The following is a 16,367-nucleotide window of genomic DNA, read 5'->3' as shown; positions in this document are numbered from 1 at the left end:
CATCAGTGACTAAAATCTCAAACATCTTTTTCTGTTAAAAAGAAATATTTAATTTTTGTTTCAACAAATTAGAAGTTAGACATTTTGCTCAAGATTCTTTAAATTATAGCTTCTAACACCATTTTGTGGTAGCTCCATCCTTCCCACCACCCCTAAACACAATGAAGTTCTATTACAAGTCCAAAAATAAAAGGGAAGAAGACGGAAGTAAACTCAAATAAACTAATTTGTGCTTACAGAGGAGTGTGTGTGTGTGTGTGTGTGTGTGTGTAGCAGAGTACACCAGAAATTCTTGACCTTGTGGTCCATTCTTGTGTTTCAGGGTCTCCTTCATCCCTGCAAGTTCTGGGCTCAGATTTTGTAACTAAGGCCACTAACTCTACCTATATTCTGTTCTACCCCTAGCTGCAGCAGCTCTTGATAAAAATGGTTTTATGGCTGTAGCATAAGACTTCAAGCAGTTGGCTAATTACTGGAGAAATAAAGGATATTGCCAGATTGACTGTCCTGTCTATAGATATGTTAGCCTCAAGAAAGAGGATGACCAGTTCTTCACGCTCACAAATCCTTCTAATGTGGAAGCCAGACAAAGTTCAAAGTGGAACCCACAATGTTGAGAAGCAAACCCTTACTTCAAGACTCTTGCGTGACACTGAGACCTGTCGGCAGAATTTTAGGAATTTTCTGTACCCAGACCTGGCTGGTCCTCGAAAGGCATTGAGTCAACTCCGAGAGCTCTGCCTTAAGTGGTTGAGGCCTGAGATTCACTCAAAGGAACAAATCTTGGAGCTACTGGTGCTGGAGCAGTTCCTAACCATCCTGCCTGGGGAGGTTAGGACTTGGGTAAAGTCCCAGTATCCAGAGAGCAGCGAGGAAGTGGTGACTCTGGTAGAGGATTTGACTCAGATTCTAGAAGAGGAAGGTGAGAATTGTAGAGCAGAGAGGGGAGGAATCCCTGGGTGGTTAGAGAAGACAATTAGTACTTCTGAGAATAGCTCCTTTAAAGAAATTGGAGAGAAAAAAGATAATTGAGTTAAGGAGTGAGAACAGGCTTTAACATGAGCTCCATCCTACATAGTGTTCCCCCTCAAGATTGCTTAAACCAGACACACAATATCTAAAGCCAGAGGAGAAGTTTCGGGAGAGATTCACTTGACACAACCAAATTAACCTCTGTATGAATCTCCAGAAAGGTAACTCGAAGAGGTTTATACCACTCTACTAATAAATCACTTGCACTGTGATTTCCAGAAAGATAGAAATTCCAAAGAATATTCTCATCTTAAGAAAGAGACAGTTCACACATTTTAGATCAAATAAGGATTTAGTAGAAAATACTGAATTTTCTACATACACTTAACAGTCCCAGAGCAGACTTGTTTTTGAACTCTGCATTGATGTCTTAGGACAAGTGATTGGCCCTTCCCTCTGACTTTGAAGTATGAGTGCTTTTTCAACTTTCTGTTCACTTCTCATTTTAAGAAAAGTCTAGGGCTGGGGTTGTACCTCAGTAGTGGAGCACTTGCCTTGCACATGTGAGGCACTGGGTTCAGTCCTCAGCATCACATAAAAATAAATAAAATTCTTTTAAAAAGAAAAGTCTAAGCATCTAGCCAGGCACACTGACCCATACCTATGATCCCAGCTACTCCAGAGTTTGAAGCAAGAGGATCATAAGTTTAAGGCCAGCCTCTGCAATTTAGCAAGATTCTCAAAATAAAACTTTATAAAGGCTGGCATGGAGCTCAGTGGCAGAGTATTTACCTAGCATGTGTGAGTCCCTGGGTTAAAAGAGAGTCCCATTAAAAGTGAATAGTGTAGGCATGTATTTGGTGAAGGATTTCCTAGGCTATTTGAACAGGGCTAATATCCATAATGGTTTCTTTCTCTTTCATAGTTCCTCAGAACGCTGCTCTTTCCCAGGTGATTCAAGAGGAAGATCCCAGAGGAAGGCATGCTTTCGAGGCAGGGTGGCTCAATGACTTGGTAACCAAAGTGAGTTTAAGTTTCTTTTGTGATTTTAAAGTGCCTTCTTAGTATGAGAGAGCATTTTTTGTTGTGAATCCTACTCGATAGCTGGTGAACCCTCAAAAGCCCTAACTACTAGGACCTAAACCTGAGTTTCTCTCCTTCATTACCTTGAACTGTTCAGTAAATGTGCTCGATTTCCCTTAATATGCCTTTCCTCACTCCTTGACTTTTAAGTTAGTAATACTGTATAGAGGTTAAGAGATTAACCTACATGGTCAGGTGGAATCCAGGTTTTGGTTCCTGGCTCTGCCATTGAATTCATGATTTTGGAATAAGATATTTACCCACTTAGTCTAAGTTACTCATTTTCAATATGTAGAATTTACCTCTTAAGATTGTAAGAATAAAACATTATGAGACTTTTGGCTACCCTTTACTACCATTTATTAAGTGATTAATAAATAATATTTGCTAATATTATTTTTCCTCATTAACAAGTAATTAAAGGCTGTGTGCATTCTGTGATCTTGATCATGAGAGGTATTACACTAAGGAATAGCAAGTTAGGCCACCTTAAGAGAAAGACTTATTGGGAAAATATACATGGCCTATAATTAAAAAACCTTGGACAATCAAATTAAAATGATTATTTATAGATGATGTGAACATTTACCTAGAGAACTAAGAAAATCAAGGGAAAAACTGTTAGAAACAGTAGTTGAAAATTTGAGTAAATGACTGCCACAGAAAGTAACATGCAAAAATGTATCCCTCTTTTACATACACATAAAAACCAGATGACAAAATTTTAAAAAATCTAAAACTAAGCATAGTATAAATTTTGCATCTTTCATATTATATGCATCTTATAAGACATAAAAGAAACTATAATCACTTCTTTCTCAATTATAAATTTAATGTGACTTTAATATCTCAAAGTGATTTTTTAGTGTGTGTTAATTATTTGAAAAAAATAATAGGTAACAGTAATCAAGAAATATTTTTAACAAAAATTTTTTAAGAAGGGAGCAAAAAGGGATACTAACCTTCCCGAACTGAGAGATGCATCTAAAAGTGCAGTGATTCAACAGTGTGGTTGTTGGTTTCAGTTTTATTTTTTAAAAGAACATTACATTTATATTATAGAACATATAAATGTGGTTTTTATTTTTTAGTTGTAGATGACCTTTATTTTATTTTTTTTTATTTTCATATGGTACCAAGGATCGAACCCAGTGCCTCATGCATGCTAGGCAAGCACTCTACCACTGAGCCACAACCCCACAACCCACAACCAACATGTTTATTATAACATGTTGAATTTATTCTTAGGATAAAACTTGAAAATCATTTAACTCTGTGTCATATGTATTTAAAATTCAAAACCTCTTTCTCCTCATTTTTCTTCCTCTTTTTTTGGGGGTGGGGTGGGGGGCAGTGAGTGTGAGTGGTGCTGGGGATCAAACCCCAGGGACTTGAGCATGCTAGGCAAGTGCTGTCTGCACCACCGACTATATCCCTTGGCCTACCCTTTTTCTTTAAAACGAAAACCATCAGTGTGTACTCTAGTACTAATTGAAAACAAGAAATTTTCCTTTATTTTTAAACTTCTCATTAGGGCCCTTGAAGGATGCTGTGGACTATACATTAGGTGAAGGTTTTGACTAGACAAACTTTTAGAGTCCTAAAATTTAATATTCTTGATCCCCTATTCCCACCACCACATGCATACCCAGTCTTTCCATTAGTTCTTGAGCCAAGTTAAGTTGTATTTGATATTTTAGGAATCAATGACATTCAAAGATGTGGCTGTAGACATCACCCAAGAGGACTGGGAGCTAATGCGTCCTGTACAGAAGGAATTGTACAAGACGGTGACATTACAAAACTATTGGAACATGGTTTCTCTAGGTAAGGATTGTCCACACCTCTCCTCCCAGTGTTCCCCCCGAGTTATGTTTCTGCCCCTAGTCATTAAGAAGGCTCTGAAGTACTTGGCTAAAAATAAGGTCTAGAGATGAGTGTTTCATCTCATTCAGGCACAGAAATGACTGTGTTGTTCCTTTTCCCAAATAAAAGATAACTAATGAAAGTTTTTTTTTTTTTTTAAGAGAGAGAGAGAGAGAGAGAATTTTTAATATTTATTTTTTAGTTCTCGGCGGACACAACATCTTTGTTGGTATGTGGTGCTGAGGATCGAACCCGGGCCGCACGCATGCCAGGCGAGCGCGCTACCGCTTGAGCCACATCCCCAGCCCTACTAATGAAAGTTTTAATGCACAATTTCATAGTGCTGCCACTTGACGGCTACTCAACACTGTCTTGCCCATTCTCTACTGCTCAAAGGAAAGAATTCTTCCGTAGGATCTCCAGACATACATTCTCTTGGGTAGCAGGAAATTTTTAATCCTTGCTCTGAAAACGATGAGACCTAAGTATCTTACTAAATCATGTCCCTGAACTGTTATTTTCCTATAGAAGTTTTAGTAGAAGTCAGGTAATACATTTTTTACAGCTATTTATTGTCCAGGATAAAATTCATTATGCTCCTCCTGAACAGGACTGACCGTCTACAGACCAACTGTGATTCCCATATTGGAAGAACCATGGATGGTGATAAAAGAAATTTTAGAAGGCCCTAGTCCAGGTAAGAGAAAAGCCAGCACATGGGCTTCTTTGCACTTAATAGTCTATATCCAAAATGTTTTGAAATTATTTATCAAATATGGCTAAATCATTCTTTGCAAAGTCATAGCAGCTGATAAAGAATTCTGAGCTGTTTTGGTATTGCTTTTTACAGAAGAAAGTAAAAAAGGAAGAGAGTTTTCAAATATTATTTTGCTACCTTTCCCCTGTGTCCCTTCTCATTTTATCCTATGTGACCCCAAGTACCATCTTTTAGAGCTTCTCTGGGACTTTCCCATTGCTCCATTTTCAAAACTTACATTTGAGTTTCTTTTTTTCTGTTAACTAACAAACCCCTATATCTCCCGTCTCCACTCTCTTAATTTCCTTCTTTTTTATTTCCAAATTACTTTAAAACTTATATATTCACAAAATTAAAAATGTTTTAGGGGCTGGGGATGTGGCTCAAGTGGTAGCGCGCTCGCCTGGCATGCGTGCGGCCCGGGTTCGATCCTCAGCACCACATACAAACAACGATGTTGTGTCTGCCGAGAAATGGAAAATAAATATTAAAAAATTTAAAAAAAAAAAAAAAAAAAAAAAAAATGTTTTAAATATATAAAGCCATATATAGAGACAAAAGTCTCCCACCTACATACCATATTCACCCAGTTGCTACATCGTCCAGCAGCAACCACTCTTATTAGATCTTGACTATTAACCACTGTTTTCCTATAGAGGCTTCCTTCCAGGTAAGTCTTGAACAACTGTTCATCTCCACAATAAAACCTGGATTTTAACATAATTTTAGTAATTTTTTATTTTTAAATAAAATCTGGCTCTGTATTATAGGTAAACAGTTGATTCAGATATCGATTTGGGGTTGGATGGGTGATTGGGTTTTTTGCACATAAAGTTAATAGAAAATTTTTTCCTCCATTTTGCAACATAAACAGTAGCATACTATGCATATTGTTTTGTTCTTAGCATATTTTACCTGAAAATATATCTTGAAAAATGTTCCAAATGAGCATGTGAAGAGCTTTTTCCATTTCTTTTTTAATATCTGCATCATATTTTATTGGTTGTCTTATAATTTATTGAACTTGTCCCCATTGATGGCCTTTTTGATTGTTACCGTTCATTCTTCTCTCCTCCACAATTTTATTTAAGATTTCAAACCTAAAGAAAAGTTACAACTATATACTTTTTACCTGAAATCACTAATTATCATTTAGACATTTTACACACACCTTTGTTTTTGCACTGAACCATTTGAAATTTAGTCATAACATCTTACCCCTGAATATCTCCTAAAAGCATGAACATTCTTCTACATAAGCACACCACCATTCTCTCTCTAGATATTTAACATTTATACAATAGTTATTGATATACATGGCCAAATATTCAGATTTCCTCAAATATCCTTTATAGATATTTTCCTCCCCAGTCTAGGATCCAGTAAGAAATCTCATGTTCCATTTATTTATCTCACATCATTAGTCCCCTCCTCCTTTTTCTTTAGTTGTCAATGGATCTGTATTCATATGCAGTGCTGAGAATAGAACCCTGTGCCTCCCACATGACAGACAAGTGCTCTACCACTGACCCACCACTCCAGCCCTCATTAGTCCCTTTTTTTTAAAAAAAAAGAGAGAATTTTTAATATTTATTTTTTAGTTTTCGGTGAACACAACATCTTTATTTTATTTATTTATTTAAATGTGGTGCTGAGGATCGAACCCAGTGCCCCACGCATCCCAGGCAAGCACGCTACCACTTGAACCCTATCCCCAGCCCCAAGTCCCTTTTAACATAGAAGTGTTCTTCAACCTTTTTTCCTTTCTTTTTTTTTTTTCCCTGTCCCAGAGATTGAACCCAGAAGTGCTTAACCACCGAGCCACATCCCAGACCTTTTTTATATTTTATTTTGAGACAGGGTCTTGCTAAGTTGCTTAGGTCCTCACTCAGCTGTTGAGGCTGCCTTTGAATTTGTGATCCTCCTGCCTCAACCTCCCAAGCCACTGGGATTACAAACATGCACCACTTAATCTTTCAAGATTATTGACCTTTTTTAAAGGATCCAAGCCAGTTTTTTTGTGGTTGTTTGTGTGTGTGTGTGTGTGTGTGTGTGTGTTTTGTTTTTTGTTTGTTTTTTTTTTTACTGTTAGAATGCCCACATTGTCCCTGAAGGATAGGCCTTCTAAAATTTCTATCACCATCCATGGTTCTTCCAATATGGGAATTACATTTGGTCTGTACACAGTCAGTCCTGTTCAGGAAGAGCATATCGAATTTTATCCTGGACAATAAATAGCTGAAAATTTTTTTTCTTTAAGATTTGCCTGATTTTTTTCCTCTTAATAAAATTCAGATTAAACATTTTGTCAAAAATATTTCAAAGGTGATGTTGCTTTCCATGCACTTCCTCAAGAGGCTCATTTCCTAGTTTGTCTCCTCATTGATGATGCTCAGTTTGTTTAAGGTAGTGTCTGCAGGTCACATCATTTTAAAGGTGCATATTTTTTTCCTCTAATAAATAAGTAGTCTATGGAATGATACTTTGAGGGCAAATAACTGTTCTATTCCTTGACAACCTTTCACTTAAGGTTTTTAATATCCATTGATGATCCTTGCCTGGTTGCACTGCTGGTTGCAAAACTGTGATTTTTTTTTCCTTGATTCATAATCTCTTCTAAATGATTAATAGCATCCTCCAGTAAAGAGCAGGTCTTCCGGGGGCGGTAGCGCACTCGCCTGGCATGCGCGGGACCCTGGGTTCGATCCTCAACCCCACATAAAAATAAAAAATAAAAAGATATTTTAAAAAAAGAAAGAAAGAAAAGAACAGGTCTTCCGCCCCGCTTCGCTGGGGGGCGCCTCTCCTTGCACACCCAGCACTCTGGGGTCGTGTTGTGAAGCGGGCGCCCTCTTAAGGCTCCTTCCTCTCCAGCTTTGTGACCTTCTCTGCGTGTCTCTTTGCCTTCTACCTCCTGGTGGGCTCCACTTTCACCAAGCCCGCCAATTTGGTCCCATTTCCTTATGTAGTTAAGATCCCTAACAGCAACAGTTACTTTTTTTTTTTAATTATACATGGACACAATATCTTTATTTCATTTATTTTTATGTGGTGCTCAAGATCGAACCCAATGACCAAGTACTTGGCCACTGATCCACAACTCCAGCCCCAGCTACTTTTTGGCCGTTTCACGTATGCATATTCGAGGGCCCTTAAGGCAACAAAGTAGTGGACGGAAGTCAAAACGCAGGGACTATGGCTTCTGGCCGAGGAGTCTCCGGCGGAGGAATCTATGGTGGAAAACTGATTAGGAATATAACGTTTCTATTCGAGCAGGAAGGAAATGCAGAAAAAAAAAATAGGTCTTCCTCCTTCCCATTTTTTGATGTGTATGAGCCACACACATGGACTAAGGGAATTTTTAAAGATTCAAAGTGTTGTTAGTTTACTCATTCCAGTTATTTTGTTGTTTTGGTTTTAATACCCAGCTGTCCCACATTTAGGCAACGTGAGTCGGTCAAACCAAGGCCACCATCTCTCTGACACAACTATTAGTCTTAGAGCATTTCCTTGCTTTCTGTTATAATAGATACTCCTCCCCTTTTACTTACCTTAGACCTGGAATTTCTCCAAGGGGAGGGAAAATATATATATATATATATATATATTAGTTTGGGGTGGACACAATACTTTTATTTGTCTGTGGTGCTGAGGGTGGAACCCAGGGCCTCACACGTGCTAGGCAGGCGCTCACCCCCTGAGTCCCAGCCCCAGCCTGCGTCCCCATCTTCACCTTTTTCAAGTTCAGTAGTGTTTAATATATTTACATTGTTGTACAACTAATCTCCACAACGTTTTCATCTTATAAAACTGAAAGTCTGTACTTATTAAATAACAACTCCTCATTTCTCCTTCCTTCACTCTCTGGTAATCATCATTCTACCTTGTTTCTATAAATTTGATGATTCTAGATATAGAATATAAGTGAAATCATACAATATTTGATTTTTTTTTTTACTGTCTTATTTCACTTAACATAATGTCTTCAAAGGGTCATCCATGTTGTCAGAAGTTTTGGGGTGTTTTTTTTTCCACATTTTTTCGACTCTTTTATTCCTTATTTTTTATTAGTACATTATAATTATGCATAACAATGGGATTCATTTTTACATATTCCTATATCCACTTTATATATAGTTTTTGGTTTTCTGTGGGGGGGGGGGGTGTATGTGTTGCTGGGGATTGAACCCAGGGCCTTACCAACTGAGCTATACCCACAGTCCTATAGTTTTTGTTTGTTTTTGTTACCAGGGATTGAGCCCAGGGCTGCTTAACCAGTAAGCCATATCCCCAGCCCCCTTTTTTATATTTTTTATTTGGAGACAGGTTCTCACTATGTTGTTTAGGTCCTCACTAAGTTTCCTCACTTGCAGTCCTCCTGCCTCAGCCTCCCAAACTATTGGGATTACAGGCATGTGCCACTGTGTCCAGCAGTTTGGGGTTTTTTTGTTTGTTTGTTTGTTTGTTTTTTAAAGTCATGAGTTCTTACTCATAACTCTTAATTCAAATCCAATACCAGAAGACTTTTTCATTTTGTATATTTCAATATTGTATTTGTATTTTGTGCCTTCTTTCCCATACACTGAATAAGCTGTTTTTCACCATAATCGGTATATTTACTTATTTGTTCTATCATATGTTACACACAGAAATAGTTTCAGAGTTATACCAAGGTTACTACCAAACTGTTTAGAATATTCAAGACTTCTTTGCAGTCCTTTTAGTCGTTGGAATATATCCCATTAATTTTCTTTTTAAATTATTTTATTTTACATTTTTGAGTATGTAAAAACATTAACATTGTTCAGAAGCCAAAACTATATAAAAGATATGCACTCCTATACCTTCTACACTTTTCCCATCTACTACCTATAGATAACCATATTCATTTGTTTCTGGTTTATCTGTCCTATTTTCTCTTTGCAAAAAAAATAAATCATTGATACATTCTTTCACATCTTACTTTCCTATTCTTTTTTTTTTCTTATTTAGACTTATATGTCTACCAATATTGATGCTAGAATACAACATTAATTGTAATAGTTAAACAATAATAACAGAATAGTCCATACTGCCTTAGAGTAAATTGCTTCACTGTTTAAAAAAAATAATAACTTATGGTAATTAGGTATTTCAAGGTTCATTCTATTTGAAAAACTAATTCTTTTTCATAATTTATGGCCTTTAATTGGCAGAATGGTACAAAATATGCCTGTAGCACACTAAATTCATTGGAGAATCAGTTCAGCACACTGTAAACAGTGAGAAAACACTTGAACTATAATGGAAATGAGCCTCCCCTGGACTAGAATTAGTATAGTGTCTGGGGAGATGCTGCCAATCTGGGAGTACTTAGACCTAACTTCACAGCATGAGAAGTTTTTTAGACCTTTCAGAGAGCACAAATTAGAGCTATCAATGCCCAAGAAGGGGCAGTTTATAGTTATGCATTTTAAGAAGAGATTTTGCTCCTCGAAGTGAACAAACACCAAGACTAAGAAAGGCAAGTTATTTCTTTCCCCCTATGGAGGTTAGTTTTTTGGGCTTTTGTTATTCTTGCATCATATTTAATCCTCTTTGCAAGGGACTCCTCCCAGCTTCACTTCTGATTGGGCTTCTGTCACATTAGCCCTTGGCACCCTCAAAATGGAAGCTCAAGGTTATCAATGGGATGAAGGAGCCATTTCAAGCAACTAACTTCAGCTGTAACTGCCTTCCTTCCTGCTTTTTGTTTTTGTTTTATTGTTTTTGTTTGGAGTTTTTTGTTTGTTTGTTTGTTTGTACTGGGGATTGAACTCAGGGGCACTTAATCAATGAGCCACACCCTTAGCCCTCTTTTTTATTTTGAGAAGGGTCTTGCTAAGTTGCTGAAGCTATCTCTGAACTTTTGATCCTCCTGCCTCAACCTCCCTAGCTGCTGAGTTTACAGGCATGAGCCACCAGTACCCAGCTGCCTTCCTGTTTTTATTTGATTTTGGCCTCTGAGGATTTTACTGTCTTTCCAGATCAAAGATATATAATAAATAGAACATTTAGTTACAATACCTAACCAGTTTTGCTTCAGGAAATGAAAACTTTGGTAATTCATAAATAGAATACTACTTTTGGTCTTTAGTAGCCATTAAGTCTTAGAACTTTCATAGTTCTTTATGTTATACAGGACCTAGCCATTCTTTCAGGCTGAGCTCAAATCATACTTCTCCCTGAGGCTTTTCTTGATTACCTAAGTCAGGGTTGATCTTCTATATTAGAAATATTACACCACTGTTTGGTCTAATATTAGCCAACAGATACCACTTTTTACTAACCATTTTGATTAAGTACATACACATTTTTAAGCCCTGCTTACTGATCTCAGTTTGTTTAATTTCTAATAACCTGATTTTTTAAAAAATGTATTATTATAGTAGCATTGTGTTCATGGTCATCATTCAAACTTGTTGCTTAAGCTTATTAATTATACTATAGGGTTGGGATGTGGCTCAATGGTAGATAGTGTTAATTGCCTAGCATGTATGAGCTCCTGGGTTTATCCCCAGCACTATTAAAAAAAAAACATAACTGTAATACTTCCTTTTCAGGTATATGCAGATTGCCATAGACTGATTCTGATTAGATAGAATTTAAACTGAGCTTATGGTACTAGCCCATCCTTTTTTTGTATGTGTTTACTTACATTCTCATTTTGTTATTTTGGGCAGGGTAACGAATCCTGGTTTGAGAAAGTTGATTTTAATTTTTTTTCCTTCTATAACAGTATAACAACATTTCTAGTACTTCATAGCAGAAAAAAATAATATAGCAAATTAATTGAAAATTAGAAAATAAAACCTATAATTTATTATTTTTCAACTTCATCTATTATATCTGTATACTAGCTATGATTCTGCTTCTTTCATTTAACATTACTCCTAAACATTTTCTAGTGTCAATTATGATTTATGTATTTGAGTAAAAGTAGTTTGTAAATTCAAGCACTACAAGGAAGCAAATTTCATATGTCTCCCTCCCCTGGGTCATTACCAGTACCTTCTCTCCTTATTATCAGTGTCTTTCTGTGCCTGTCTATAATACATAGAGCGTATCTTTACATAGGTGGGATCTTGCTCTACCTGCTGCTACATACCTGCCATTCTTCACTTAACCATGTGTCCTGAACACCTTTTCATATAAATGTAACTAGATCTATTTTATCGGTTATCAATATTCTACTACCCTCTAACAAGTCTCTTACTGATTTATGTAGCTAATATTTTCAATATCTACATACTCTCCTACTGAAGGAATATGTTGATAAAGTTATTGTACTTTGAACTGCATCTTAAAAAGTTTATGAACTATCTAGGACTATTTTTCCTATATTTTAAATTCTACATTTGATATTACAGTATATAATTCTTTTTTAAGAGAGAGAGAGAGAATTTTAATATTTATTTTTTAGTTTTCGGCAGACACAACATCTTTGTTTTTGTATGTGGTGCTGAGGATCAAACCTGGGCCACATGCATGCCAGGCGAGTACACTAACGCTTGAGCCACATCCCCAATCCCCAGTATATAATTCTTAATACTTACAAGTTATATGCTTCCCACCATTTCAAAAGATTATATCATGAAATTTGTTTCAAATTATCATACTGGAAACATAATAGGCATCAACAAATACATACTTGACTGCCTCATAGCCAGTTTTTGTGTATTTGGTTTTGTGTGTGTGTGCACACTTTGATTTGAGTTTACCTTTTTACAAATTATTCTTATTTATTTTATCAGTTAAAAATTGAGTGGTAAGGCTGGGGTTGTGCCTCAGCAGTAGAGCACTCACCTTGCAAGCCCAGGACCCTGGGTTCGATCTTCAGCACCACATAAAAATAAATAAATGAAATAAAGGTATAAAAAAATTGAGTAGCTACCATATCCAAAGTCTTTAGCCAATTTTCTGAAGGAAATATAAAAGAAACAGAAGCTATTCCCAGAGTTTATGTATAAGTTAAAAATATAAGAAGCACACAAAATTGTGAGATATTCATATAAGGCCAAATTTCATCATTAGCTCAACATTATATTAGGTTGAACCATGACAAGATTATTATGACAGTCAGCCATTTTGACCTATAAAAAAGACAATTTCATATATGAATCAAACTACACTATATTTTAGGTTCTAAGAAGGAGCTGAACTATAACCGTCTTTTGTAATAGGTAGAGAAGGTATCATAAAAAGGGGCCTAGAGTTTGGGATTAGCACAGAACCTATAGGCCCTGTGGGAATAGTGGATAACTTTAAACTAAGTTAAGCAGAATATGAAGTGTAAGGGATATAGTAGAAGAGGACTATTTTTCTACTATAAGGGGATTGAATGCCAAGTGGAGGTATTTTGAGCTTTTTCTTTCTCTGTTATGTTTTATTTTGTTTCCTGGTACTGAGAATAGAAGCAAGAGCCAGGCAAGTGCTCTACTGCAGAGCTACATTCCTAGTCATTTTTTTCCTCCTTTAACACTTTTAAGCCAGTGGCCCTCAAACTTTGCATGCAGCAAAACTACTTTTGGTACTTGCTAAAACAAATTGTTCAGCCCCACCACCATAGTTTCTAATTCAGTATGTCTGGATAGGACCCAATAATTTTAATGCATTTCCAGGGAATAGTAAATAGTAATGCTTATTATGCTACTCTTGAGATTGTACTTTGAGAACAATTCTTCAGGCTACTGAAGACACACTAGAGATCTAGAGATATTTTTCAACTTCATTTAATATGTCTGTATACTAGCTATGATACTGCTCAGTGGTTCAGGAGGCTGAGGGAGGAGGATCCATGTTCAAATACAGCCTCAGCAATTTAGTAAGGTCCTAAGCAACTTAGCAAGACCCTGTCTCAAAATAAAAAATAATATATAGACTGGGGATGTAGCTCAGTGGTAAAGCATCCCTGGGTTCAATCCCCAGTACCCCCTAAACAGAAACAGAGAGAGAAAAAAGAGCGAGAGAGAGAAAAAGAGAGAGAGAGAGAGAGAGAGAGAGAGAGAGAGAGAGAGAGAGAGAGAATGAATTCCATGAGATTGCTTTAGGAATGTTATATGGGTTTATGCAGGGTAGATTGAAAGAGGGAGTGACAAGAGTCAGCATGCTTACTTTATGAAAACATCATATAAAGAGTCAGGCAAGTGCTCTACTGCAGAGCTACATTCCTCAAAGAGTTCATACTGGAGAAAAACCTTAAATATGCAAATTACTCCATGAAGTAATTTATCCCAAATAGCCCTTTCTTCTGTTTTCACTGTCTTAGCTTTGTCTATTTTATTTACTCGGTACCCAGGCTGAAGAGTGAGGAACCTCTCTGTTTTTGAATAATTTAGACTCTTGTTTTGCTGCCCTTTTATTCTCCTTTCCTAAACTTTAAGGATCATATTACTGAGATTGTCAGAGCTATAGTCTTTAGGCACTTTATTCATGTTGTTATTATGTTTTTTTGCCAAATAGAGGAAGACTTTTTATATTGTTTTTTCATTTTCAGAATGGGGAACTGAAGCCCAAACATGTACTCCAGTAAAAGATATTCCTAAACTCAAACAGGATGGAACCCAGACCATCAAATTGGAAGAACCATATGACTATGATGACAGATTAGAGAGAAAAACTACAAACGCCTTCAAGAAATTTCCCACTAATGAGTATGATTTCAGTTTGAAGTCTGATTTTTCACAAGAAGATGATCCTACAGAAGAATATCTTAGTAAATATGATATATATAGAAATGATTTTGAAAAGCATTCAAACCTAATTGTACAGTTTGATACACAATCAGATAATAAAACTTCTATCTATAATGAAAGCAAGGCAAACTTCAGTAATGTCTCATATGGTATTGTACATGGGAAAATACTTCCTGGAGAGAAGCCTTATAAATGTAATGTGTGTGGGAAAAAATTTAGGAAATACCCATCCCTCCTGAAACACCAAAGTACCCATGCCAAAGAGAAATCTTATGAATGTGAAGAATGTGGGAAAGAGTTTAGGCATATCTCATCCCTAATTGCACATCAGAGAATGCATACTGGAGAAAAACCATATGAATGTCACCAGTGTGGTAAAGCCTTCAGCCAGCGTGCACACCTCACGATACATCAGAGAATTCACACTGGAGAGAAACCCTATAAGTGTGATGATTGTGGAAAAGACTTTAGCCAGCGTGCACACCTTACTATACATCAAAGGACACATACTGGAGAGAAACCATATAAATGTTTGGAATGTGGTAAAACCTTCAGTCATAGTTCATCACTGATTAATCATCAAAGAGTTCATACTGGAGAAAAACCTTACATATGCAACGAATGTGGGAAAACTTTCAGTCAGAGTACACACCTTCTGCAGCATCAAAAAATACATACTGGGAAAAAACCATATAAATGCAATGAGTGTTGGAAAGTTTTTAGTCAGAGCACTTACCTTATTCGACATCAGAGAATTCATTCTGGAGAGAAGTGTTATAAATGTAATGAATGTGGAAAGGCCTTTGCTCATTCCTCAACTCTTATTCAACATCAAACTACTCACACTGGAGAAAAGTCCTATATATGTAATATATGTGGGAAAGCCTTCAGCCAGAGTGCAAACCTCACTCAGCATCATAGAACACATACTGGAGAGAAACCATATAAATGTAGTGTGTGTGGGAAGGCATTCAGCCAGAGTGTGCATCTTACTCAACATCAAAGGATTCATAATGGAGAAAAACCCTTTAAATGCAATATATGTGGGAAAGCTTATAGACAGGGTGCAAATCTTACCCAACATCAAAGAATTCATACTGGAGAGAAACCCTATAAATGTAATGAATGTGGGAAAGCTTTTATTTATTCTTCATCACTTAATCAACATCAGAGAACTCATACTGGGGAGAGACCCTATAAATGTAATGAATGTGACAAAGATTTTAGCCAGAGAACATGCCTTATTCAACACCAGAGAATTCACACAGGAGAGAAGCCCTATGCATGTCGTATATGTGGTAAATCTTTCACTCAGAGTACAAACCTTATTCAGCATCAACGTGTTCATACGGGTGTCAAACATCGTAATTAATGGATATGGGAGACTTCATTTAGGTTTTTCAACTTGATCCTTAAGTTTTACTTTGTGTGCTCTGTGTGTTAAAACATTAAAAATAAATCTGAAGAAGTGCAATATGTTAGATACTCAGCAGAAGTATCCATATTAGTAATATGGATATAACTCATTTAAATTTGATATGAAGTTTTAAAAGGAAACTTCACTGAGTTAGCCTTTACTTGATATCAACTTAATTCATTTCAGAGAAAAATATGAAATTGTATTCAAAAACTTGTAACTCATCAACTCAATGTATTTCATAGACTTTTTGAGGCCTTATGAATGTTGCTTGGTAAAGTATCCATCAAGTAGATTTCACACTAGAGAGTAATCTTGGAATTATAGAAAAGAAAAAAAAATCTTTGGGGCCTTCATTTCTTCCCAGCTTGGAAGCCTTAAAATAATTAAAGGTTACTTTCCCTTTTCCAGTTATGCCATAATTGTAATATGGATCCAATAGATTTGGAGAAAAAAAATTGTTGAAAGTATCTCAAAGATTTCTGTGCAACCAACATTTAACTGCACTTTCCCTCAAATCTGAAATATTAAAGGAAGTGAAGCTTAAGGAAAGATGATC

The 16,367-nt window shown here is 36.4% G+C and overlaps 1 protein-coding gene across 2 annotated transcripts; it reads left to right on the top strand.

Moving 5' to 3' along the window:
* The first annotated feature begins 409 nt into the window (after positions 1–409).
* Znf287 (zinc finger protein 287) lies at positions 410–15,763 on the top strand. 2 transcript variants are annotated; one of them, XM_026411352.2, is made up of 6 exons: positions 410–922; positions 1,794–1,796; positions 1,898–1,995; positions 3,756–3,882; positions 4,532–4,618; positions 14,193–15,763. In XM_026411352.2, exons 1-6 carry the CDS (start codon positions 520–522, stop codon positions 15,761–15,763), a joined length of 2,289 nt encoding a protein of 762 aa, XP_026267137.1. In that variant the 5' UTR covers positions 410–519. The 2 variants fall into 2 exon arrangements, with proteins under 2 accessions (XP_026267137.1, XP_026267136.1); XM_026411351.2 differs by lacking the exon at positions 1,794–1,796.
* Positions 15,764–16,367: the final 604 nt, after the last annotated feature.

Source organism: Urocitellus parryii, chromosome 7 (assembly GCF_045843805.1).
Source record: "Urocitellus parryii isolate mUroPar1 chromosome 7, mUroPar1.hap1, whole genome shotgun sequence".
NCBI lineage: Eukaryota > Metazoa > Chordata > Mammalia > Rodentia > Sciuridae > Urocitellus > Urocitellus parryii.
The sequence above is the reverse complement of the archived record's forward strand: the minus strand, read 5'-3'. Positions and strand labels throughout refer to the sequence as shown.

What these genes read in the sequence shown, in the direction of transcription:
- Znf287 (XM_026411352.2), top strand. Translation starts at nt 520, where the DNA reads ATGTTAGCCTCAAGAAAGAGGATGACCAGTTCTTCACGCTCACAAATC. An exon ending in TCAATGACTTGGTAACCAAA is followed by an intron (nt 1,996 to 3,755) that starts GTGAGTTTAAGT and finishes TTGATATTTTAG; the next exon opens with GAATCAATGACATTCAAAGA. An exon ending in TTTAGAAGGCCCTAGTCCAG is followed by an intron (nt 4,619 to 14,192) that starts GTAAGAGAAAAG and finishes TTTCATTTTCAG; the next exon opens with AATGGGGAACTGAAGCCCAA.